This window comes from Amblyomma maculatum, unplaced genomic scaffold (assembly GCF_055883805.1).
Source record: "Amblyomma maculatum isolate TAMU_Amacu unplaced genomic scaffold, ASM5588380v1 scaffold_15, whole genome shotgun sequence".
Taxonomy (NCBI): domain Eukaryota; kingdom Metazoa; phylum Arthropoda; class Arachnida; order Ixodida; family Ixodidae; genus Amblyomma; species Amblyomma maculatum.
The window spans coordinates 7,414,082-7,440,709 of NW_028146740.1; the positions used below are offsets into that span (position 1 = coordinate 7,414,082).

Here is a 26,628-nt window from a genome sequence, read left to right on the forward strand (position 1 = left end):
TCATATTCTGTCAGAACTCTCTGCCGTGACCTGTCTATCTTGGGTGGCCCTACACAGCAGAGCTCACGACTTCGAGTTTCGCAAGCCCCTCCGCCACGACAAGGCAGTGATCCATGAAGGGGTTCACGGCATTACTCCCCCCTTAAAAAAAACATCGCCCTGATGTTCCAAAATAAACATAGCAACTTAAACGTTAACATTACAAAATTTAAACGCACAGATTCTTTAATGGGCGTAATAAGGCTTCAGACGAACAACATGAGTGATTTCTGGGTGCGCGCGTCGCCGTTGTGATGCTGTCATACCGTCAGGAATGACTTCATAGTCAAGTTGTCCAACGCGGCGAAGGATCTTGTATGGCCCAGAGTATCGACGCAGTAACTTTTCACTTAGTTCATGGTGGCGAACTGGAGTCCAAACCCACACTTGGCCTCCTGGATTGTATTCTGCGTGGCGTCGTCGTAAGTTGTATCGTCGGGTGTCGGTGCGCTGTTGGTCTCTGATACGCAGCCGTGCAAGTCTTCGGGCTTTCTCTGCATGCTGCAGGTAGGCGGCGACGTCAAATTTGTGCTCGTTGGTTACATGCGGCAGCATTGCGTCGAGCGTCGTCGTGGGCTCCCTGCCGTACACAAGCTTGAACGGGGTCGCTCAAGTAAAGCACGCAGTCAGCTGCGATCATGACGCCGGCTTTTAGCATTGTTTAAAACTGCATGAGGTATTTTAATGGTTCTGCTGTGAAAACAAGCAGCTGTTTCACCATCGAGCGTCTTTGTCAGTGACAAGCGTGCCAGGCCTACGGCAGACAAAACCATACTTGAAGTGTTAAGGGTTGGTACGCCAAAGCTGTCAGTCACTAGGAAGCTTCTCAAGATTATGGGAAGGGCATATGGAATTTATTGCCAAAATATTGAAAATGAGCCTCAACATTGCTCAAGCAAAGAATGATGAACTATTGGCAGGAGGCAGTGAAGTAAAAAAGCTGTAGAATGGAAAGGCAACCCCTCAAAGCCATCTCTCTATATCCCAAAGCTGCTCCAAAATGTCCGAGCCTGCTTTCACCCCTGTAGACCTCCATTGCATTTACAAATGGACAATATGATCGAGGTTGTGCTGCAGTCGTCTCTGATCCCGCGATAGGTAAAAAGCAAGGGAGCGGCACTGGCTCCAAGCTTGTTGAGGCACATTATTGTGCCTCATCCATGTGCTCATGTGAAATATCCATGTGCTCAGGAAGTTATCAGCCGAGGCATAGGATCGAAAGGGATCGTAATACCTCAGGGCTTTGAGGTGTATTCTAAATAAGGAAAATAAAGTAGATATGCACAAGATAGGGAGCAGAAATGTCATCTCCAAGTTAGTGGTACTGCTTGAGAGCTCAGTGAAGTGGTAGACTTGGCATTAGAATCTATCAAGTCAAAATAGGTAAACTTTAGGTCAGACTACAAGTTCAGTTGTGAAGTGCACCTGCAAGCGTTACGTTTGTTGCTAGTCCTTTCCAAGTTTTTTTTGATAAGGTTGGCCTGTGTTATATTATATATCTTTACATGCTTTGCCCATTTGTCTTGTCAGAGATTTTGGAAAGGCATTCAACTTGCATAAAGAGGAATCAGGTTGGAGATTTTGTATTTTAGAAAAAGAAAACTGCAATTATCAAAGGTGTGTGACCTTAGAAACGTGCTCCAAAACGTAATTCAAGTGCTCCAAAACTTGTTTCGTTGCTCCAAAGCTGCTCCAAAATGCTCAATCCTGCTTCCACCCCTGCTTGCGATGTCTGCTTGCCTTGTTTCTCTTGTAAAGTAGTAGTAGAGGTTTCTCAATATCAAATTCATGTGAAATTTTTGTGTGCTTGCAAAGCACAGCAGAAAGCATTAGTTTTTTTTTTTAACTTTCTTTTGGCGCGTGACAAATTTAGTTTGTAATGTGCCAATGAAAATCATTATTTTTCCCCCATCCTGCTGTAATTGGCCGTTACTCACTATAAACATTTTGCTGAAGTGTGTACAACCAAGTGGAACCTGTCACATCTGATGGCAAAAACAGTATATGGACTACTGTATGAATTTTAGGCTTTTATTATATACTGGAACAGGAAAAAAAACTCAGTATTAAGAAATTTGAGCAACAAAAATACACCCAAAGTTTTTCTTTTCTGAACCAGTTGGGGCAGGGTCAAATCGATTTGAACCCCAAAAGGCGTGAACCGCGAACTCGTGTCACGCAGACACGTTCTTGCAGCTTGATTAAAGGGGCACAGTGATGTTCGCCAGGCCGCTAATTCCAGCCAACCTCTAAGTTCTTTACTCCGTTCCAACGTCATTTCAAAGGGAACTGCAAAAATCGGCACGCTGAAACTAGAGTTAGTCGGTTTATAAAATTCTAAATACAAGACATAGGGAAGGAACAAAAGTTTATGTTAGGTAGCGAACCACTGGAAGTAATAGGCGAATATATCTATTTAGGACAAGTAGTAACTGCAGATCTGGACCATGAAAGGGAAATAACAAGGAGAATAAGATTGGGATGGAGCGCATTTGGCAATCACTCCCAGATTATGACTAGCAGCTTACCGGTATCGCTCAAGAGGAAAGTATACAATAGTTGCATCTTACCTGTACTCACCTATGGGGCTGAAACGTGGAGGCTAACCAAGAGGGTTCTACTTCAGTTGAGGACAACTCGGAGGGCTTTGGAACGAATATTGGTAGGGGTAACATCAAGAGATAGAAAGCGTGCAGAGTGGGTCAGAGCAATAACTCACGTTACTGACATTTTAGTGGAAACCAGGAAGAAATGGGCATGGGCAGGACATGTAGTGCGAAGAGAGGATAACCGTTGGTCGCTTAGGGTAACAAACTGGATTCCAAGAGAAGGAAAGTGTAGAAGGGGTCGGCAGAAAATTAGGTGGGTGGATGAGGTTAAGAAATTTGCAGCGGTCAAGTGGATGCTGCTTGCACAGGACCGGGTTAATTGGAGGAATGTGGGAGAGGCCTTCGACCTGCAATGGTATAGTCAGGCTGAGGATGATGATGATGATGAAATACAAGAAAAGAACAACAGCGCATCTCAGCTGGTATGAGAGGGAGCCCCTCTCCCATTTTGCTCTCCCAGCGCTCGACCTGGGCGGAACCTATGAGAGATGCAGCTTTCTGCTGACGTATCGGAAGCTATCCACCATGGTTGCCTGTCCAACCCAACCTGCAGCCTCACTTTTTGGCAGCGTCCTTACCATGGCAACGACGCTGCAAAGCTGTGCTATGAGGACGTGCTTCTCCGTCTGCCCTAAGCTAGCCTAGCCCATCAGACGCTGCTCCCACCATCTTTGTCATAAGTGTAGTGCTCACATATCGTTCAATGCTGGGAATAAATGTTTCCCAATCCAATTGCAGGGGTGTCGACGAGGTGTACCCGACGGTCGGCAAATCTGCATCACCGTTTTGGTGTTCCGTTGGCGTCCATCGCTGCTGTCACGGATCACTCGAGCGCTACTTGTGTGAAATTTTTAGAACGAGTGCAAAAGGCGAAGACTGATGAATGACGTACACGAGCTAAGGCGAAGCCTACCTTGTACCTGTACAGTGTCAGCAAGGGGATCGCTCATGAAGCGAGCGCGCTTCACGAGCGATCTCGACACAACTGGTGTTATCTGTGGAGCGTCGACAGAAACTATCGGCCACGTGGTTTTGGACTGTCCAGCGTATTTGCCGACCTCCGAGATCCAAACGGTGTCAGCTGCCTTGGGATTTGAGGATCCTGCGGGAGTGACCTTAGTGCTTGTGACCGTATACAGCCTAGGCAGCGACTTGGCGGACATTTTTTCCTTTTTCTCTGTTCTTTCTTTGTTAATTTTTGGCTCCGCTGCGCCAGAAGGCAGCTGTGATAGCGGCGTCCCGCAACAAAGGGCAAAGCCACCATCATCGATCACAGCAAGCAGACGCTCCATCGCGCTTGTTGACAACACCGCATTTACATGAGTTTACAGTCCCTATCTTTGCAAGGACTTCAAGAACACACGCGAAATTAAACACCTTTTATTTGTTTTCTGCATAGTAACTTGAAGAACAGTCGAATGTAAAATCTAAAGTGAGTGTTCAACCAATTAGCAAAGCAGTGCCCAAGTGAGAAGGAAACGTCATATCCGTTAACGAACTTTGCCGTCGTGTGTCGCTCACATTGGTACGAAAACGCTGATTATTGAAGCGGATTAAAATATTAAGCGCTACGATTTTGCAGTTATCATTGGGCTTTGGGAAGGTGTAAAGAACCTGGAGGCCGGCTGGAATTAGTGGTCTGGCGAATGTCACGGCGCCCTTTTAAAGAGGAGCCTTATATCTGGGTTGGTAGCCTGCGCTATCGCGTCGCACCCTTAAAGGCGGAGCTTAGGTGTTCCCCCATAACTTTTTCCTCCTAAGTAAATCTTATGTATGCCATGCTACTATTTCCTTATACAGTGAGCCGCATATTTTGTCAGGTGCGTTTTAGACTCAAATAACCTACCAGCATAGGACTGTGCCCACCTGATTAAGCATATGTGTGCGTGTCCACTCTAGACAGCTGCAACGTCCTTAAGGCATCTCATCTTTGCATGTTTTCAATAATTTTTGTTTTCCTCCCATCACCCTTTCTCTTCATGTCGGTATTAGAGCCGTAACACGAAGCTGTAAAGTGGGATTGAAGGGTTTTTCGTAATTATCCTCACACCCATTGTTTTCAGTGCTGTTTTCATTGATAGACAGTCTTGAGCAGAACACACTGATAAAAGGAAACAAGAGGAAACAATGCTACAGACAAAAATCGACTGCATAAGGACTGTTTGTGCGCTACAGGTCAAAGTTCTTAAATGGAAAACTGCGTTACAAAGCGGGTCAAAGCGATCGCTGATCCGGCGTGAGTTGATCGCAAAGCGACCGCAGCGGCCCTCTCCCCTGCTGCAGTAGATGGGTGAGGTCATATAACTAATATAAAGGCGGAAATTTTAATATTCTACTAACCCTCTTCTTTTACCAATGCAACAGATAATAAAATTGCATTTGCGTTTTTAAACACACTTTGGTACGCATATGAAAGCCACTGCATAATCTGATGCGTCTGAAGCGAGGAGGTTGCAGACGTGACTCAAGTGGGTCATCTGCTACCTGCCTGCGTGAGATACTTCTGCAAACGCAGTGGCGTTTTATGCGTACAGAGATGTGTTTAAAAAAACGCAGGCAGTTTTATTTTCTATTGTTGCTAAAAAGAAAGGTTTAGTAATATTTTAAAATTTCCACCTGTGTATTATTAGGTGTCAGCTCTGTGGCCTGACCGATCTACCGCAGTGGGGGAGAGGGGTGCTGCAGTTGCTTTGCAATCAACTCACGCCGGATCAGCGATCGTTTTGGCCCACTTCGCTGCACGGTGCACCAGCACGGTTTTCCACCTGTCTCTGAGAAGGTTGCTAGAGGTCTATTTTTACGTGCTTCGCTCCTAATGGATTTGTCTTCTTTTACGAATCACTTTTGACTATTTTCTTTTACACTCTTGTAAAAAGCCCCATTTGATGTGGACAGCAACAATAAATGGAAGTGAAAAAAATTGCCGATGATTATGTTGCTTCCTAATGCGAAATTTGAGTGCAGCTCATCAGCTGTTTGGTGGCGGCTATGCGTTTTAGCTTGGGTGGTACACATATCAAGATCTGCTGCCACCGATCCAGCGCTCTGATTGCTGCCGCACAGGGGTGACATTGGAGGAGGAGCGAAGAGAGCAATTTAGTTATCGGAAAGTCGCGAGAAGCAGTGCGTGGGCCCATAGGAACATTGTTATTGCCCCCGCCTTGTGTGATGCCCTCGAGCCTTTAAGGCTTCAATAAATGAAATGAAATTGCGCGGTGAAGAGATAGCAGCGACTGACTGATGCCGTTGGCGCCACTAGTCGGTCAAGTAAACATGGCTCTGCGTTTCAGCTTGGCATGCACGCACCGTAATCCGCTGATGGTGAGCCGGCACTTCGGCAACCGGAGAACACCATCGCCGCTGCGCAGAAAGAGGGGGAGGGGGTACACGCAGCGGCGGCGAACGGTGGCTACAGGAGCGCGCACTCCCCGGCTATGGAGCTGGTTACGAGGCACAACGGCGATGACAATACGAAACGCAGGAACAGGCACCAAAGAGCTGCGCTTTAAAATGAATGAGAAAGTACAAGGGTTAAGATTTCATGCTTCATTCATTGCCTTATTATCAACAGCTAACTTGCCTTCAATAAGTAAAAGGAATCATCTCAGTAGATTGAAGTCCTTGGTTCAGTTAATTAAGACACTATGAAACCGATCTCTGAAACTATCTCCTTCGCAACTGGTTATGCGACTAGACAAAGGCATGATTTAATTATAACTTCATTTCAGCCCCAGGAGCGCGCACTCCCCGGCTATGGAGCTGGTTACGAGGCACAACGGCGATGACAATACGAAACGCAGGAACAGGCACCAAAGAGCTGCGCTTTAAAATGAATGAGAAAGTACAAGGGTTAAGATTTCATGCTTCATTCATTGCCTTATTATCAGCAGCTAACTTGCCTTCAATAAGTAAAAGGAATCATCTCAGTAGATTGAAGTCCTTGGTTCAGTTAATTAAGACACTATGAAACCGATCTCTCAAACTATCTCCTTCGCAACTGGTTATGCGACTAGACAAAGGCATGATTTAATTATAACTTCATTTCAGCCCCACAATGATTGTTTAGGTATTCCTTTTTTCCAAGAACATCAAGTGACTGGAATAGCCTGAGTGACCATGAAGTTTTGCAATCATCACTGACGTCATTTGCTTGCATCCTTTGGTAATGTTTTATGAATTGGATATTTCTCTAATTGGGCTTCAATTTGCCGCATTTACCATTGCATTGTCTGGTGTATTGCTTTTTGACCAGCCTGCTAAAATGCCGAAATGTGAGCCAGCCTTTGCATTCCAGGGTGCTGGGCTCCTCTGAGGCTGAACTGGAGGAGTGCTGCATCTGCATGGAGCACAAGCCGGAGGTGACACTGCCCTGCACCCACAGCTACTGCCTGCACTGCATCGAGCAGTGGTGAGTCAGGGGCTTCCTTGTTCTCTTGTTTGGGAAGATCTGTAAATGATTTTAAAAAATAGGTTTGAAACAGAAAATATGCTGCAAACCTCCTCTAATTATTTATGTAATTCATAAAAATCCACTAATGGGTGGTTAGTTCTAATGGGGAGTTTGATGCTGGGAACGAGATGATGACATATGATGACATATCAGTTTTTGAAACAAAGAAAAACAGATCTGTAAGTGATTTAAAAAAATAGTAATCTTGAAACAGAAAATTTGCTGCAAAACTCCTCTAATTATTTATGTAATTCATAAAAAACCACTAATGGGTGGTTAGTTCTAATGGGGAGTTTGATGCTGGGAACGAGATGATGACATTAGATGACATATCAGTTTTTGAAACAAAGAAAAACAGATCTGTAAGTGATTTAAAAAAATAGTAGGCTTGAAACAGAAAATATGCTGCAAAACTCCTCTAATTATTTATGTAATTCACAACAACCTGCTGATTGATTTTAATTATCATAGTTGGGTGGTTAGTTCTAATAGGGAGTTCGATGCTGTGAACGAGATGATGACATAGGTGTTTTTGAAATAGAAAAACTTATTTTCTAGACCCCTCGAGATTTTTTTTGTGCACACAACCGAAACAGAGCGCAGAAGGAGTGCTGGAGGTGTGTTGCAAGCGCAGTGTCTGCTGGTGACGTAATAAATGCAGTGCTCAATTTAAAACATGTTTGCTGATTTGTCTGGCTAGGCATTTAGCTTAGACCACGGCCGCGCATGCTTCGTCACTTGCGCAAGAAAAACGATTGTCAGCCACAGGAACGTCGTTTTTTAGAGCTCTGGGGGGAGGGGGGGGGGGGCACAACTGCAGTTTTTTTTTTTCTTTATTAGCCATTTTTGGTATTGCTCCGACAGGCTTGGTATCAGGTGTCATTATGCATTTACAGGGTCTTGAATATTTGAGGCCCAGGTCTTAAAAAAATCCTATGCGAAATCTACTCTGCACTATTCGAGCTGAAATAACGTTCACAAAGTAGCAAAATATGGTCTACATTATTTGATAAGTGATTCAACAATGGTACTTGCCTAGATTTTCCGGAATCGACGAAAAACTGCTCTCGGTGGCGTGCACAATTTTCACAGAAGAGAGTCGGAAAGCTGCTTTGACATGGTGCGCCATCTGTTGAGCAGCGAGGCAAGTGCCATCCCGGCCGTTAGAGCTCTTGCCTCGCTGCTCAACAGATCCATCCATCCATCCATCCATCCATCCATCCATCCATCCATCCACCCACCCACCCACCCGTCCGTCCGTCCGTCCCGTCCCGTCCTGTCCCGTCCCGTCTTATTCCATTCCATCCCATCCCGTCCGTCCGTCCGTCCGTCCGTCCATCCATCCATCCATAATACGTTTGGAAGATTGGTGGATAAATAGCAGGGAGGGGATGCATGGAAGCTCAATCGAAATTAACATGGGTATTTAAAGATAACCCAAGACTGAAAGGAAAGTCGTTAAAATTGACAGATTATCGAAGTTAAAAAAGAAAAAAAAAAAAAAGAAAGGTTGACCATTGTGATGGTTATCACCACCCCATTTCAAAGGGAAAGCTCCTAACGTCCATCCGTCCAGTTGCTGCATGTAAGCTCTGACTTGGTCAGGGACTCTATATTTTTTCTTTATGCCGCCACCTGACGTTTTGTCAAACTCTTGCAGGATGGCAAGGAGTGTGGCAGTGGCTGTCAGGCAGTTGTTCTTGCAGTTGTGAAATGTGGCTTCAGAAGTTTTTGGTTTTGGAGTGTGACAAGGCCATTGTAGTACCAGGGTTTCAAATCACTTCGCTGTGTGGATGTGTCATATAGAATTAAAGTGTCACTCCACATGATGCCAATTGTGAAATTGCCGTGCCAACGCAACTTCAATACTCCACTGCCAAGAAGGTGGACATTGTGATCGCAGTGTGCAAATGTATGTGGAGCCATATCATGTATCTTCAACAGGAACTGACACTGATTGACTTTCAGAAATGGCTCGATTTTTGCAACTATTGCCTAATTAAACCAACTTCTGCACAAAGTGCTTTCGACAGACGGGGCCCAATCTTGCTTGGACTCGAATATCGGTTTGCACAGTCGTCATCATCATCATCAGCAGCAGCCTGACTATACCCACTGCAGGTCGAAGGCCTCTCCCATATTCCTCCATTTAACCCGGTTCTGTGCTAGCTGCATCCACTTGACCCCTGCGAACTTCTTAACCTCATCCGCCCACCTAACATTCTGCCGCCGCCTGCTACGCTTTCCTTCCCTTGGAATCCAGTTTGTTACCCTAATCGACCATCGGTTATCCTCTCTTTGCACTACATGTCCTGCCCATGCCCATTTCTTCTTCTTTGCACAGTGGTCGTTATTAATCCGACAAGGACCCACATTATGTCTGCATCAAGCATCAAGTGAAATGGCCTGCAAATGTTTGGTGTGGCATTTATGATGGCCATTTCGTTGGTCCTTACTTCATTGACAGAAGCCTTACTGGGAAAAAACTACAGTAGTAGTAATAACTTTATTAATAGTAATAACTTTATACAGATTGTAAAGCAAAAGGTAAAACAGCGCAACACAGGACGTAGAAAGGTGAGACGAACACAGGCGTTGACTGAAAGCTAGCGGTTTATTGTTCTGATACCTCAGTAGATATACAGCCGGCATCAAAAACAAGTAAAATAAACCCACATTGCAAACAATGATCAAGCAGGAGCGCTATGATCGCCCAGGTCCCGATAGAAAAAGCAGCTCCTTATCTAGAAGGGCTATCAAAGAAGTGCTTACACGGTGATTCTGCAGGCTTGCAATATTCTGGGCCTCGATAATTCCTCGCGTCGTTTTGTCGCCACACCTGCGCAGGACACTTGTGTTACTCCAGCTGGGTGTGCATTTACAATCCCGGCAGTGAATGCCAAGATGGCCTGATATCTGCTCTCTCACATTATAGTTATGCTCTAGTAATTTTTTATTGAGGCATCTACCAGTTTGGTCTACATAGGCACGGCCACAAGACAACGGAATCGAGTAAACTATGCCCTCAGTACAAGTTACGAACCGATTGCGATGTTTTATTTTGAAACCAATCATTGTTCGACCCAATTCATTCACACGCCTGCACAGGCTAATCAAGCGATCCGTAGCGGAAAAAAGAACATCAATACCAGCCCTTCCTATTTTTCTTAGATTGTGTGAAATTCCATATGCGTAAGGGATGACAGCGATCTTCCAATGCTTGTCTCTTATTTGTCTCTTTTTCTCTTTTTAGCAAGTTCTCGGCCACAGAGGATAAAAGCGTCTGCGGGTATCCAGCCTGCATGAGTCGGCACGTCTGGTTTTGAAAACTATCGTGCAGTCTGTGGTCGCACGATTTATTGAGTGCATTGATGAAGCATGAATTAATGATGCTGCGCTTAACCAACTTCGAGTGCGCTAGATCGAAGGGAGGAAGCGGTGTGTTGACTCGAGGTTCAAATGCCCAGCACACATGATTGGAGCCGAAATACAATCCTAGTTATAAAAACCTGATGAAGCCATTGATAGGCAGTTCGTAGGTGGTAATTAAAGGGTTTAGGGCGCTTGAAAAATTACAAAGGACCTTGGACGCTTCGGACAGGAGGGCATCATGTTCGCCATGCAGGACTACGAGTTAATTCTCAACAAACCTAAAGATCTGCTTCACACTGCTGTCTTGAAAAGACCAGTTTAACGCCCTGTCTTTCATTACTAAATAAAGGTTACTGAGAACCAGTGCAATCGACGAACCTATAGTACATATACCATTCTTCTGAATAAAGAACGAACCATTCCACTCTGCGAAGGTTGATCTCAAATAAGTAGACAATAGTTCGAGGAAGCCGGCAGTTGAACTGTTACTCGTGTTCTGGAATTTTACTGCTCCATGCTGGTCTATGCAGTCCTCGATGCAATTGATCAAGTCGTCATGAGGAATGGCATAGTGTAAGTCCTTTATGTCAATAGAAAAACCTGCTAGCGCCCCTTTCAGAGTTGTCTTTCAAAACTTTGCCACCGGTCCTGCATTCCTTACCAAAAATGGGTCATCAATAGTTAGTAGTGAAAGCTGCCTTTGCAAAAAAGATGCAACAGATTTCTGCCATGTCCCTGGTTCAGAAGCAATGACACGAAAGGGACGTTCGACCTTATGAGTCTTAACAGAGAAAAATATTTCTAAGCATAGGCACTTGTTACGGCCCATTGCACTACATAACTTCTGTAGGTTCAGGCTTTGACAAAGTTTTTTTAGCCCTGTTCTTTACCTTGTTTAAGGACATGTTGCTGCACTCATCGAAGGATGAACCGATGGCTTCAACGGCTTTGGTCATGTATTCGTCCTTCGACAACACAGCAAAGCCTCCTTCCTTGTCCTCAGGAAGAAGACAAATCTAATTGTCCTTGAGGTAGGCCACAGTCTTGCCGAGAGGTAGTCGCTTGCTAGCTGACTTTCAACGATTCAGGACGTCCACGCCTTCGGAAACGCAACGTTCCACTTCAGCCTCAGGAGCGAGTCTTGAAGAAACCTGCCGGACCAAGCTCAGAAGCTTAGGAGCAGATTGCTTTCGCTCAACTGCAAACTTCAGACCTTGAGCCAGAACGTCGTGGACTGCCTTCGCTTTCATACTTTGGCATTTCTTAATCAAATCTTTCGTCTCCTTAGACCAGTATCCTCTCGAACTATCCTACTGCCTACTTCTACAGTAATGATATCTCTGAAATTGTACTTCATTGCTTCTAGGCTAATGTCGCCATCCTCGGTTAGAGCTGAATATCTTCTGTAGGGAGATGCTGAACTCTTCTGCCCTCCCCCTCACCGCTAATTTGTCGATGGAGTTTTCTTACCAAAATGTTTCGTTCCCTCTTCAGATCTAGTCTAATTCGAGACCTTACCATCCTGTGGTCACTACATCGCACTTCCCCAATTACCTCTACATCCTGCATAATTCTGGGATTAGAACACAGTATGAAGTAAAGCGGTGTAACTGCCCGCAATTAGTTACCTTCCAGAAGCATGGCTAATAGCTCTCGTTGCCATGGGCTAATTGATGCAAACGGCACAGAGCTCAAAATCCAGAACTATGTACAGTCGACAACTGATTTTTTGGACACCCAATTTTTCGGACATGCTTAATTATGTGGGCTTTTCCTGGCCCCAGGACATACTTTATAAAGTCAATGTATTATGCGGCTAAAAATTTCGGACACTCTAGGGGGGGGCTATTCGATTTTTCGGACATTCCAAGCGTCAGCCGGGCCAACTGCCATACATTTTGAGCGGTGTCGCCGTCATCTTGTTTGTTTACTTTTTCCTTCGATTGGTTCTGGCCTTGCGTGCTGCTTCTCAGCTAAACTGACGCTGGATCGAGGCTATATTATTTGCCTAGCAGCTTCCGCTTACAGAACAACGTCACTGGTCGCTGCTCACTGCCAGAGTGCTTTTTTTTTTCTTTTAGCTTGATCGCTTCAACTGCCTGTTCCTCTGTGTGTTTGCCGTGCGTTTCACGTATGTTGCCGAGCATAGAGAGTAGACCTAGCTGTGGCCTTACTGATGCGAGAACTACGTTCTGTCACTACAATGGCTCGCATTGATTGAATCGACTTCTGGTCTTCAATAAGCTGTTTCTAAATTTTATAAGGAGCTTTTTTTTTTTTTTGCGAGAAAGCACTCAACGGAGTCGGTGTTGTGATCCAGGGGTTGGTGGTGGTAGTGTGCCTCGATAGTAGGAAAACCTACTCTGTCGATTTGCTTGGAGCACTGCTCGCAGATCTGTGGAAGTCGGTGCACCCACAACGTTGTACAATTGCTTTCACCACGCGGGATTTGTGCTGAATGACGAGTCGGCTGCCTTGGACGAGGAGAGCGTCGTCGAGTAGCTGTCAGGCAGTGAGCCGCTCACTGACGACCTTTGCTCTGCAGGTGTCGAAACTACATCGATCATCTCGTTTTCAGAGTTCACAGACGTAGACCATGAGTTGGAACTGTGCGCTGGGCTCACAGATGCTGAAATTATTTGCCAAGTGCTTGCGGAGTCTGAGAGCGACGACGACGACTCACCTGCAGCAGCGCAGCCAACGCAAGCTTAGCTGATGCAAGCGGTCACAACCGTTTCGTCGGCTTATGGTAACACTACGACCGTCGCCGAAATTCAGGCGGACCTGTTAGCACAGAAGTGGAGTGTGGTGCAGAAAAGCATTCATGTCTTTTTCAGCCCTCAAAGTCAATAATAGGCAATTGATTGAGCGTTTTTGGTGCACATCTGTTTTTTTCGGACTGCCCGATTTTTCGAACATTTTTGCGGTCCGTTGAGAGTCCGTGTAGTCGGCCTGTGTCCAGCAGGGACTCCTTGACATCCAGATCCGATTCCACATGAAATCGGACACTCTTCGGTTTCAGGTCGCCGTACAACTGCTTTCTTAAGATCACCACCTTGCTTTTGATGATCATGCGGACGGTTTGTTACAATGTTTGATTGCTTCTTTCCCTTTTCAACTTTCTTAAAAATTGGGCGTTTTTCTTTGAGGGATATTTGCTTCCGTTTTGCTGACGGCAAAAGCTTAGAAGGTACTGTATTCATTAAATCGTCTGTATTCGTTACATGGATGCACTTCAGCTACCGCATATGCGGGCAGGTCAGGCAAAACAATAAAGAAAGCTTCTGAAAAGCGTGCAAAAACGAAATAGTAGATGTCCGTGAATACAAAAATAATGCAAATGTATCGTGTTTTTATGCTATCTCCTAAAAGAAAAATTATTGGTGATTTGAAATAATTCGCTAACTTCTTGTAGGCCGGTCAGTGAGACATCATGGAGAGATGCAGCGCAGTGGAAACATGGACACAGGACAGAAGGAAAAACAGGTCTAGCGCAGATTAGAAACTGAATTTTTATTGAAAAACAGGCCGTATATAATACTCCAAATCATGTGAGACCAGTAATTGGGAAACATGAAGCACAACCGCAATCATTGCCAGAACGACAGCCATCTAATCAAACCAGAAAGGATAGAGGCAGTTAAGAGGCTTATATGCCTGATGGGAAAAAATAAAACTAAAAGGGGGGGGGGGGGGCAGCGATGCCCACATCGAATCCAGCCTACAGGCTGCCGTTGATGCGATCGAAGACCAACTCGACGGAACGGGGCTCAGATGCTCGCCGAGCAAGTCGGAGCTCCTCGTCTACCCGCCCGTCAAGCACCGCAAACCCAAGAGCAGCCCGAGAGAGTACGAGGCAATCAAAGTCGAGACCAGAGAGGGAAATGCGATCCCACGAATCAACAAGATCAGAGTGTTGGGGATGACGATCGAGACGCACGGCAGAAACGGCGAGACCGTCACCCGGCTCATTGCAAAAGCGGCGAACGCCACGAGACTACTCAAACGAGTCACGAACAAGAAAAGTGGAATGAGGGAAGAGAGCCTGATCAGACTGATCCACTCGTTCGTCATATGTCACGTAGCGTACGTGGCGGCCTACCACAAGTGGAAGAAGAGCGAGAGAAACAAGATAGATATACTCATCTGCAGAGCCTACAAGACGGCACTGGGACTGTTCGAAACAACGAGCACCAAACGCCTCCTGCAGCTAGGGGTGCACAACACGCTGGAGGAGATAGCGGAGGCCCAACGTGCCGCACAGCTCGAAAGACTGTCTACGACCAAGGCCGGCCGGAAAATCCTGGACAACCTGGGAATTGGATATCAAGGCAGGGAGCAGACGCAGCTCCCCGTCCCCAATGAGATCAGGCGCAACATCAGAGTGGACTCGGTACCGAAGAACATGCACCCGGAGTATAACAAAGGGAGGAGAGCAGCGAGAGCCAAGGCGCTCATAGACCAGCATGCGGCCGACACACATGCACGCTACGTTGACGCGGCTGAGTACGCCAAGATACACGGGTTCACGACGGTCGTCGTCGACGCGACCGGCACCGTTCGCACGACCGCCAGCACGAGATGCACCAAGGCAGAGCAAGCGGAGGAGGTGGCCATCGCCCTGGCCATCGCCGACCGCGACTGCCACAGAGTGCTATGTGACTCGAGGCAGGCGGTGAGAAATTACGCCAAAGGCAGGATAGCGAAAGAAGCTGTGCGCATATTGCAGGCAACCAAGAACGATGATGGCAGCAGACAAGTGAGAATCAAGTGGTTCCCGGCGCACGCGGGCGAGGCGTCAGACCGCAACGCCAACCACAACAAGACTTCACACGCCGAGGCGCGCGCGCTAATGGACCGCGCCTCTGTCGACTGGCCGCTGTGGTTCAGCACCAAAGACCGAATGACCGACTACAAGTACCAGGAAGAAGCTAAGTCTGGGAGGATTCCACCGCGACTGGAAGCAGCCGCAGGGAGCGACAATCAAGAGGAACAACTCTGGGCCGTCCAGCAGGTCATCAAGGTGCTGGCCCGGCATGGAACCAGCGAGCCGGCCACGGCGAGCGGGGACCCAGGCCGCGCGGCCGGTGCCTAAAGGACACCGGCCGCGCGGAGCGCGCGTTCTACTGCAGGCCCCGAATCAACGTTTTACCAATCCAATCCAATCATAGCAAAAGCACTCAGAACATCGTAGCAAAAGTAGAGTCAAAACTACTGAAAACAAAAAATGTGTGTAAACGTTAGGCATAAAACAAGAAAAGCAGTGAGGGGGACTAGTTGGAATTTGGAGAAAATTATGTGCTACGCTATAAACAGACAAACAACTTTCTTGTCTGTCTGTTTATAGTGTAGCACATAATTTTTCGAAACATTAGGCATAAACGTCGCATAACAGCGCCAAGGCAAAGTCAGGGGTAAAAGAAATTCCTTTTAAAGAGCATCACGAGAAACTGTGGGCAGCATTAAAAAGAAAATGAATCATTCGATTGAGCCATCTAAAAAGGTAATTCATTCTCCTACAAGCAAATCGATTTAGAAAGGCCAAACCTATGGAGCCTATTTCAAATAATGAAAAGAAAAACCAACAAAATCTAAAGAGGACAATGAGCTGTGTGAAAGCACAGTTGGTGTTCTTCGCTCCTTACAAGTTATCAAACCTGGGTAATCGCGTGAACCCTCATCTTAAAAAAGCCATAAAATGTAAAAAGAAGCATACAGGCTGATATGGCACCAGTGGAAAGAGTGTAATCTACTCTATTTCATTGAAATGCGGCGAGAAATACATAGGGCAGACAGGCAGATGCCTTAATGACAGGTTGCGAGAACATAACAGTGATGCCAGGAACGGTGTGAAAGCTCATCTTGCTGGTCACACCTACGAAAAAGATGGAAAAGCAAAGAAGTGTCCCGGTTGTTATCCGGATTTTAAAATGAAAAGGAGTCAATGCTGCTGAACTGAATAGGGAGCAAAAGCATTAGCTTCGGGTGACCGAGCGTTCTTCTTCGTTGTCTTCTTTGTCTTTCATGGTGCCACAGTAACAGTGTCACGCTGAAGGCTTGAAAACCTAATGCAGTGTAGCTTTTGCTACAAAAGGTCTCTTATCATCGATTGCCACAAATATCAGCTTTCTAGGGAAATTATAGAGGCGTTCAATACAATATCGCAAAAAGAAGATACGTGTGTCAGTGCTGCCTCAGTGTTTTTATCAGACAATACAAATACAAATAATAATACAAATAATTTTATTTAGCATCAACACTGATTATACAGTACTCGTGATGCTGCAGGGTGCTAGCAAAAAGCCTACGATGGCTTGACAAAGGCTAGCACCCCGCTTACAGTGCAATACGGCAGCGGGCAAAACACAACAAAACATGAAAAAGCCATTATAAACATAACGACGGCTTTATATATATTACAAAGTACATTTAGAGGATAGGACTAATATTGGGTGGTACAGAACTGCATGTGTTAACAATATTTTGATTTGAGGACATATACTCTTGTATAGATTAGCTGGACTTGTTAACAGAGGAATTAAGAGCTTGTGGTAGCATGTACATCAACATTTGGTGGCCATAGTTGGTACGGGTATGGGGAATCTTCCAAATCTGACTGCTTCGTGTGCCATACGTTTTTTCAACTGGAGTCAGCGTTGCAAGTGTTTCAAGGAAAGGGTCACTATTTATGCGATAAGTATGATAACGTTTTAGCAGAATTGCGTTGAAAAGGTTCGGTAATGGTTCTAATCTAACTTGACTGAAGATAAAGCGCACGGGAAGACACACTAGAGAAGAAGACACAGGACAATGCACCATCTAGCCCAACTTCAAGTTTTGTTCTAATCTAAGGTCATGAAATATAGGTTCTGTGTGTGCGTCATAAGGTTCATTAGAAATGATTCTTGCAGCTTTTTTCTGTAGTCGATAGATGTTGGACAGGTTTGTGTAGGTCGTTGTTCCCCATACCTAATAACCATACGATAGCGTGGACATGAAAAGGGAGTTGTATAAGAGCAATTTAATGTGCTTTGGCAAAAAATAACGAAAGCGTGCAAGAATACCTACTATTCGCGAAAGTTTGGAGTGAACAAGGTCAGCATGCGCGCTCCACTCCAAGAAATGCAATTCCTGTTTGCTAATCTGTGAGTGTTGTTCGACAATAACGCTGTTTGATTGCTTCTTGTAATTCAGGGGCTTTATATCTCTCTTTCATTGTTAAGAAAGCGCTTATATTGCCTGGTTTCATGCAATAAAAGTTAGGCTGTAAGTAGCGCCCGTCCTGTTTATCTCGCTGTGTCCATGTCTGTTTAGCGCTATGTGGCAAATAAGCCATGCTTCAACTACCTCTCTTCCACTTTTGCTCATGCCCTTATCTCAGATTCATCATTTAGTGGTTCCCATTTGAAATCGCACTCTGGTCTACAGTCATAATTACAGCCACATTTTTTTGCATTTCTTGCAGTGGTCGGCAAGATTTTTTTTTAAAAATGAACAGAGCGCTAACAATACATTCACATGAAAGGGGGCACGGACAAGCGCTCACTGACAAGTGATCTTTTATTGAAGGGAAACACACAATATATAGGCACACCGTGGCGACGCTAATCAGAGACAGCAAACATCACAAGGTGGAAGTACTATAAAACCGATAAAAGAAAACGGGCATAAAAGTGATAAAAAACAATTATGATCAGATGAATAGGCTAAAAAACGACGGTTCGGAAAACACACTGATCTACGACACATGGTGTATAGGGCCAGATGAACATGAAGACAATAAAAAAAATTGATCAAAAAACTGACAAACACAAAAAACTTTTCAGACAAACGACGAAAAGGAAAAATACTCCAAGCACCTTAGCAAGAAAGATAGTAGTTTTTCAACTCATCAGGCATGCGCATCTTTTTGCAATTCTAAATTCATGCGCAAAATTCAACTACGCCCTTCTAAAAAAGAGAACTCACTCTGCTATAGCACTTTGGACAGTTCGCTAACGCAACCTAGACCTTTCCTTTTTATGAAGAAGGCTTCTTTTAACTCATGAGCTACATTGTCTCGACTTTTATCCAGTACGGTGGTTTCTTTCTTTTCTAATTCTAGTTCTTTTCTAGTTTTGGCAAGATGACTGCCTGCATTGCTGTCCACGTACTGCCTGTGTTTTCCTGTTTTTTCATTTTTATTTATTTATTTTACAATACTGTGAGCCTTTCTCAGGCTCTGACAGGAGTGGAAAAAAAAGTATAAACAGCAGGCATAGTGTTCCAAGGCAGCAGGGAAAGCATACAGAGTACACCGTGAATAACACATCAAGGTTGATGATATTGACAAGCTACGTTAAGACTCATGAACAACAAAGAGGGCAGTGAAACAACAACACTACGACAATGACATTTCTTGAAAAAAAGATTCAACGCTGGCAGAAAAGGCAACAAGCGACACATTATTCATAAACTGGTGGGGCAGGTTGATCCATGTTTCTATGGAACGGGGAAAAAATGAGAATTTGAACAAGTCACATTTAGCAGAAAACTGTCTTATACACATGTCATGGTTAATTCTTTTAGAGCGATGATAAGGCGGCTTTAGGTACAAATCTTTATCTATGTTGATGCAATTGTTATATAGAAGGAAAAGAAATTTCATGCACGCAGTCTGTCTCCGGCATTCCAACGTCGAAATGCCCGCGCTTTCACGCAGATGTGTCACACTTTCGTAACGTGAGTAACGGTTATATATAAACCGGAGTGCTAGGTTTTGAATTCTTTCGAGTTTTTGTTCAGATAAGATTGATGAGGGTTCCAAACTATTGCACTGTACTCAAGAATGGGTCGTACTAATGTCTTATATGCATTTAGTTTTACATGTGAGGGTGCAGCTGATAATTTCCGTCGTATGAATCCAAGTTGTCGGTATGCTTTTGTGCATATGTTATCGATATGAGATTCCCAACTCAATTTTTCCGTGATTGTTACTCCCAGGTACTTAACTTCTTTACTGCATGTCACAGCAGATCCTGATAACAAATAAGTGAAGTAAATGGGAGTCTTCTTCCTTGTTATTGTAACAGATGTTGTTTTGCTGACATTTATTCTCATACCCCAAGTGTCACACCAAGAGGCAATGTTATTCAGTGTTAAGTTTAGATTATTTTGGTCATCTTGTGAACAAACAGTAGTATATACAACGCAGTCATCTGCAAACAGCCTTAATACAACATTCTGAGTTACACAGGAGAAAATATCATTGATGTAGATAAGAAAAAGTGTAGGCCCTAATACGGATCCCTGGGGAACGCCTGAACAAACATCCAATGTGTCTGATTTAGCATTTTTTATTTCGACATATTGCGAACCGCCTGAGAGGTAGGTGACGATCCCTGAAATTATTTTTGAATAATACCAAATAGACTGAGCTTCTCAATTAACTTACAATGTGGAACAGAGTCAAACGCCTTTGCAAAATCAATAAACACTGAATCTACCTGCAGACCAGAGTTAATGGCAGCCGCAAAGTCGTGTGTAATCTCAAGTAGTTGAGTAACGGTTGATAAACCCTTCCTGAAACCGTGCTGGTTTGCATATAGAAGTTTGTTGTTTTCCAGGTAGGTTATGAGTGCTTTGTTAATACATGCTCCAATAATTTGCAGCAAGAGCTAGTGAGTGATATGGGTCTGTATGTGTTTACGCAAAGTCTGTTTCCAGTTTTTTTGAAAATCGGGACCACCTTTGCGCAGAGCCAGTCGATGGGTACGGACGCTGTTTCTATAGATAAGGAGAGGATTTTGTGAAGGAGCGGAGACAGTTGTTGCGCATATCGTTTTAGAAAAGCGTTAGGTAAGCCGTCGGGCCCAGGCGATTTCTTTTCGTCAAGCTGTAACAACAAATTAAGAATGCCACATTCCATTACAAAAATGTCAGGCATACACGATTGGTATTCCGCTTGACTGAATTCTGGGGCAGGGGCACGAGTGAACACAGACTGAAAATATTGATTAAAGGCGTTTGCGATACTGTCACATGTAACAGCTCCGTCTATTTTCATTTGATCGATGGATCCTCCCGGCTTTGCCATGTAACGCCAGAACTTTTTTGGCTCATGTGTTATAAAATTGGTCAACGTATTCGTGAAAAAGTTGTTCCTTGCCGTAGAAATTTCAGCTTTAAGTGTTTGAGAAAGCTCACTTAAAATAGCCAAATTGGTTTTCTTTTTACGCATTCTTTGTATCTTTCTTTTGAGGTGAATAATGCTGCGTGTAATCCAAGGTGTCTTTCTATTTACTCGCTTTCTTATAGTTGGGATGAATTTTTCTTCACAATGTGCCACTATTCGTTTTAGCTGCAACCATAAGTCGTTCACGTTTTCAGATTTCGGGTGCAATATACTGTCTAGCATTACTTCAATGTAATGCTAGACAGTTCAATGTCTAGCATTACTTCAATGTCAGCATTATAATGCTGACATCATCAGCCCTGTGACAGTCCTTAACAGATATGCGGGATACATGGGAGCTTTGGTCTGGACTGCAGCTTAAGTTATCAAAAGTGAGTAGTACCATTTTATGATCCGAGATTCCATTCTCGATACTTATATTGGGGCTAAGTGTTTTGCAAACGAGAGCAAGGTCGAGAATGGAACTAGCTTGCCCTTGTATACGCGTTGGTTCCTTAACAAGTTGGACCAAGGAAAAACTAAACATAAGATTCAAAAGCATTTCACAACTACTGCGCTCGTTTCTACCTATTGTTAGATGTTCCCAGTCGATCCCCGCTAGGTTGAAATCACCAACTAAGATAAGCTTGGAACGTTCCTTAACTTTACGGCACAAAAAATCGTGGAGCTCAGCGAGATAGTCGACTGACGCGTTTGGCCGTCGGTATATGCCGCCCAATAGCACTGACGTTCCGTTAACATCGATACTGCACCATACGCTCTCATGATTGGAACCTGATCTTTTTTAAATGGTAAGCCTTCCTTAATAGCAATAGCAACGCTCCCTCCCCTACTATCACGGTCAAATCGGATGAGAGAATACGAGTTTGGGAGCAGTTCCGAATCATGTATTTCAGGATGTAACCAGGTTTCAGTAATCACAATTATATCAGGGCTATACGTCAATACAATTACTTCCAATGCTGTGGATTTATTGACAATGCTCCTGGCATTGAAACATATTAAAGACAGCGGAACTGAAGTAGTCTGTCACGATGTAGAATGAAAGTCTTCGTCTTCAGCCTCACATGTTTCGCGTTTGACAAGTGTCCTCCTGCTTTCAATGCTGTCCCATGCGTAAAGATCGTTGCCTATCTTCAGTTTATCAAATATTAACGACTCTTTCTCGCCCCTGTCGCGATTTTCTTGACACGATTGCCATAGTTTTTTTGGCGTGTTGCCCTATTGCAGGTGAGAAGTCTTCAGAGATGGATACGTTTTTTCCTTTAAACTTGAAACAGTTTCGAAGAACAGACATTTTTTCAGAAAAATCGAAGAAACAAAGAATTACTGGACGTTCGCGTGTAGTACCTTTTTTGCCGATCCGGTGTATCCTTTCAATAGATTTTACTTCCACTTTAAGAATATCCTTAAAAGTGTCATGCCACACCCGTTTTTCTAATACCGCCATAGTTTCGTTCTCACCCTCACTAAGGCCGTGTATGATTAGATTGTTTTGACGACTTCGGTTTTCCAAGTCTTCTATTTTACTACTCAGGCGAGTAATCTCCTTAGCCATGGTGTCAATTACTTCCTCGCATTTTGTAACCTTTTCACTACAGAGCTGAAGTGAAGAAATGTTTGTCTCTATTTCCGTGAGTCTTGCTTGAACACTCTGTAAACCTACTTGTAATTGGTCCCGTTTAGACTTAATTTCGGTGACACCGTTTAAAATCATATCCAGTTTATCTTCATCAGGCCCTGGATTCTCTTCGACGTCACCACTGACTTTTAGCAACAAGAAAACAACGCGAGATGCGTCAACACAACACTAGAGCAAGCAGCGTGGACTCGGCAGCACCAATAAGGCAACACAGTTACTTCTAAGAGAGCTAGTACAAGATTGTTTGTCACCAACCTGTACGATGCAAAACACGAAGTCAGGCATCGTGCGCCGTGCGGTGCCGCCGAGTCCTCTGAAGGTCGCGCTCCAGCGCTCCGCTCTTTTAAGCCCTACTAATGACGTGATTTTTCATGCGCAGAACGCATGCGCAGAAGGGGAATCAAGCCTGAGCAGATCAGCGCCGGAATCCACGTGAGGCGGAGCTTTCTGTGAGGATGTAGGTGCCTCAGCATTTGAGGCATGATCCTGTAGACAGATTGTTGTTGAAGCCACTGCGCATGACTGAGATGCGTAGTCGGTCGGTGCCAAGGAACGGCCGTCAGTGAGTCCCTGCAGCCACAGGAACACCTGTACGATGCAAAACACGAAGTCAGGCATTGTGCGCCGTGCGGTGCCGCCGAGTCCACAGCTGACAGTCTGTCCGACATAGGAAATGGCACGTAGCAATGGGATCTCGTACACCACTCCAGTTGCACAAGCTGTGGCTTTCAATGCATATTTTAGAGCGCAGCTCTTTGGTGCCCGTTCCTGCGCTTTGCGTCATCGTCGCCGTCGGTGTTGTCCTTCGTAATCAGTTCCGCAGCCAGCGCAACGTGTGCTCCTCCTCCCCCCCTCCCCCTCCCTCTTCTTTCGTGGTGGTGACCGCGTGTTCTCCGATTGCTGTGCGTGCTGCTGCCACTGTTCCCCGCTGCATGTACCACCCCTCTTCCTGCGTGGCGGCGACGGTGTTCTCAGATTGCTGAAGCCCCGGATCAGTATCAGCGGATCACGATGTGTGCATCCCAGGCCGAAACGCAGAGCCACGTTGACTTGACTCGCTTGCAGCATCAGCGGCATCAGTCAGTCGCTGCTATCTCTTCGCCGCACAACGTTCTATGGACCCACGCGCTGCCTCCAGCTACCTCCCGATAACTTAATTGCACTTTTCATTTCTCCAACTACAAAGCTTCCTTCGTGACAGTCAAGAACTGTTAGTGGATGGTTTCTTGAAGGAATATGTGTGAAAAAGTCTGTAATTGTACATACATGTCTTGCTTAAAATCTTTGCCTCAATCTATCGAAAAGGTGAAACAGCTGATGAGCTGCGCTCAAATTTCGCATTAGGAAGTAACGTAATCATCGGCAGATTTTTTGTTTGTGCATTCTTACTGTGTTTTCACCATCATCATCAGCCTAACTATACCCATTGCAGGGCGAAGGCCTCTCCCATATTGGTGTGCGGTCAGGCTGATGATGAGATGTCCTCTGAGAAATGTTTTGAGGAAAAAGAAAGGCAGAGTACAGAATGCAAAGATGCAATGAATTTCCTTGTCTTGGCCAATGGGGAGGCTCATGGTACGCCACAGCTGAATAGAGGCAGAGTCCGCATAGAGGGCCAGAATAGAGCCGCCTAATGTAAATGGCTTCCAGTTGCTGACATGAAAAAGGGGGGAGGCACTAGAAGTAGGGTACACGAAGATAGGTCTGGAGCCAGGCAAGCACAAGGGGGCGAAAGACAACCTGTTGCACATGAGGCACACATTGGATGGCTTCTCTGAATTTAACATAAGCATCAGCATGGTTAGGTGAGGATAAAACGCCTTTTATAAACTCAAGCAGTGTGAAATGTCCACACTGCTGAAGGTGCTTTTTTCACTGTCTTGAGCAGTAATGTGAATGTGTGCATGCATTTGCATAGTCTAAGCGGTCTGTGTGTGTGCAGGAACGTGTCCAACACAACGTGCCCACTGTGCCGAGAGGAGTTTGCCAGCACCCAGGACACGTGGGTCATATCTGAGGCACCCGAGTCGTCGGAGGTGCTGAGCGAGATGCAAAGGGCGCTGGCCCAACTGCCTAACAAGGACTGATCGCCAGTGATGGTTTGTGTGGTCACCTCAAATGAGGAGTGTGCTTAAACACTGTCATGGGGGAGGGGTCTGCTGCGGAGCTGGCTTTGATCTGCAGACTTGCTTCACTCGCTCAGGAGCTGGCCACTGGTATCTGCCGACTAAAATCAGCACAAGTTTTTTTGGCGGAAATGTTGGTGCCAAGCGCAGGAGGCACTACAGCTTAGCCCAGGTGTATCTTATGTAGGAAACTTGAGTTTGCAGTCATTTGACACACCCCTGCAGCCACTTCTGCTGTGTGATAATTTGTCGGATTGGTATGCAGCTTTAGGCTGACAGCACGTGACAAGGTCTTCTGCCTTTGATCTCACGCTAGCATCTCTGGCCTGCGAAGAGAAGCGAGCATTGGAGGTACAGAGCTGGCACCACTGGGTGTGGCATTCTAGTCTGAGATAGCAGTGCATTCTTGCTTCTAGGGTACTGGTACCATTTCTTATATCTATTTTACGCTTCATGTTTTATATATCTGGGTTCAGCTGTAGTAGTAGGAACAGTGAAGCCCCTTCACTTGCAGAGGCACATTTCTCTGTCTTGGACAGTGTGCATGCCTCACTACAGTTGCTAGAGCAATTTTCTTCCTGTGCTCTATTGTTAGCTCTGTGATTCGCACAGCTAGAAATGTGTGCGGAATTCTTCTGTGCTCCTGATCAAAGCCGCATCTGAGAACATTTGTCTGTAAATGGACGAGGAGATGTTCCGTTTTTTTCATGCTAGCCTCTGCTTTTGTTTTGTTTTGCAGGCAGCATGCATTTTCCTTGAGATATAATAGAACAGAATTGATACCATTCTGCGGTACGTTTTTAAGCATACTTCGATTTTTTTTGTTCCTGGCGGGTGCCCCACAGAGGCTATGCATTTTCATATGGCTAATAGGATTGTGTCTTCAAGTGAATTTGGATAATAAAATAGCAGAAATATATTGGAAGCTCGCATTGTTCTGAATTTCCCTCCATGAGACAGCAAAAGAAGTGCTAGATGGAGAGAGTAATCGCAATGCTCGGGTCCGATGTACCAGTACTCCTCGTGCAATAAACTCCTCGCACCACACTTTTGGGGTTTACTGTTTGCTCTTTCTTTTTAAATCTTTGTAGTTTGTCCCTCAATTTGGTGCCATTTCAGTTCACAGCGACAGCGCTGACCTTGGCAGCTTGCTGAGATGCTGTGCTGTGATAGATAGCATATAATAACCATAGAGTAGGGAAAGCTGAGGGCGCTGCACTTCAGCCACCATGGGTGTGCTAAGAATCATGGGCTGTTGTCCTACTCGGCGTGGGACAGTTGGTTTTTCTTGGGTGCACGGAGTGGCGTTACTATGATTTCTGTTTTTCATTATCATCATCTCAAGGGGAGTACATAGACCGCAAAAGCCATAGTAGTGAAGGCGGAAAAGCAGACGTTGCCCATAAATGGTTTCTGTTTCCCGAAATGCCACTAAAGACTTCCTTAAGTGATTGCACGACCATAAATATTTTCGAAAGGTTTTTTTCCTTTCAATGTGTGCCTATTAAGTGCTAAATATTGGTATCTGTGCTGCTTAAAGCTAAGCCAATAGGAGAAAGAGCCATCGCTTATATTGGATAAACTTCACGCTGGCATGGGGGGGGGGGGGGGGGGGGGGGGGGGGGGGGGGGCTGTTTTTTTCTCTTATTGCAATTTATATTCACAGTGTTAGGACATTGTTTACGGTAGAACAACATTTATCTTTGCATTAGTTTTGGCCAAAAGTTGTAGTTCTGCACTTGGTTGCTTTCCGGCCCATGATGCTTTCTGTGCCCATGGGGGCTGAACTGGTCGTCAGGAAACTCCTTGTAAACTCCCATAGATGGCGACACAGCTTTCCCTCTAGGTAAGAGTAAGAAACTCTATGATAATAACACCTCCTTGTGTTTATTTGTTGTGAGGCTAAGCAATGAAATTGTGATTCCTTTCTGTAGTTTCAGAAAAGCTTGATTCTAGACACTGAGAAACAAAAACTATAGTGTAAAATGACAGATCAAAGTGCGGTAATAGACATAAGTTCTGTGCCAAGTATGTTTCCTTCACACAAACTCCGGAACTGGGGGGCCAGGGGGGCTGGTCACCCCTCAACTTTTATTCTGAGGGGAGCAGCGCCCTACCCCCCTTCACCTTTCCACTTTCCAACTGCTTACCCTAAAATCATATTTTTACGATGCTGAAAATTTAGGATGTTCAAAATGCAGACTATGCTCTAAATG

The 26,628-nt window shown here is 45.0% G+C and overlaps 1 protein-coding gene and 1 pseudogene across 8 annotated transcripts in view; one reads left to right on the forward strand and one right to left on the reverse strand.

Moving 5' to 3' along the window:
* LOC146172000 (RING finger protein 141-like) overlaps window positions 1-26,628 on the forward strand; it is a 156,302-nt gene that overhangs the window by 127,574 nt on the left and 2,100 nt on the right. For 7 of the 8 annotated variants that reach the window (XM_084586196.1, XM_084586192.1, XM_084586195.1 and 4 more), the window contains 2 exons: window positions 6,943-7,056; window positions 24,229-25,459. In XM_084586196.1, the coding sequence (XP_084442322.1) occupies window positions 6,943-7,056; window positions 24,229-24,373 (259 nt within the window). In that variant the 3' untranslated portion in view covers window positions 24,374-25,459. Of the gene's footprint in view, window positions 1-6,942; window positions 7,057-24,228; window positions 25,460-26,628 lie in introns of those variants that run through there. The other variant, XM_084586190.1, reaches the window with a different exon arrangement.
* On the reverse strand, window positions 21,617-23,860 carry LOC146172001 (uncharacterized; annotated as a pseudogene).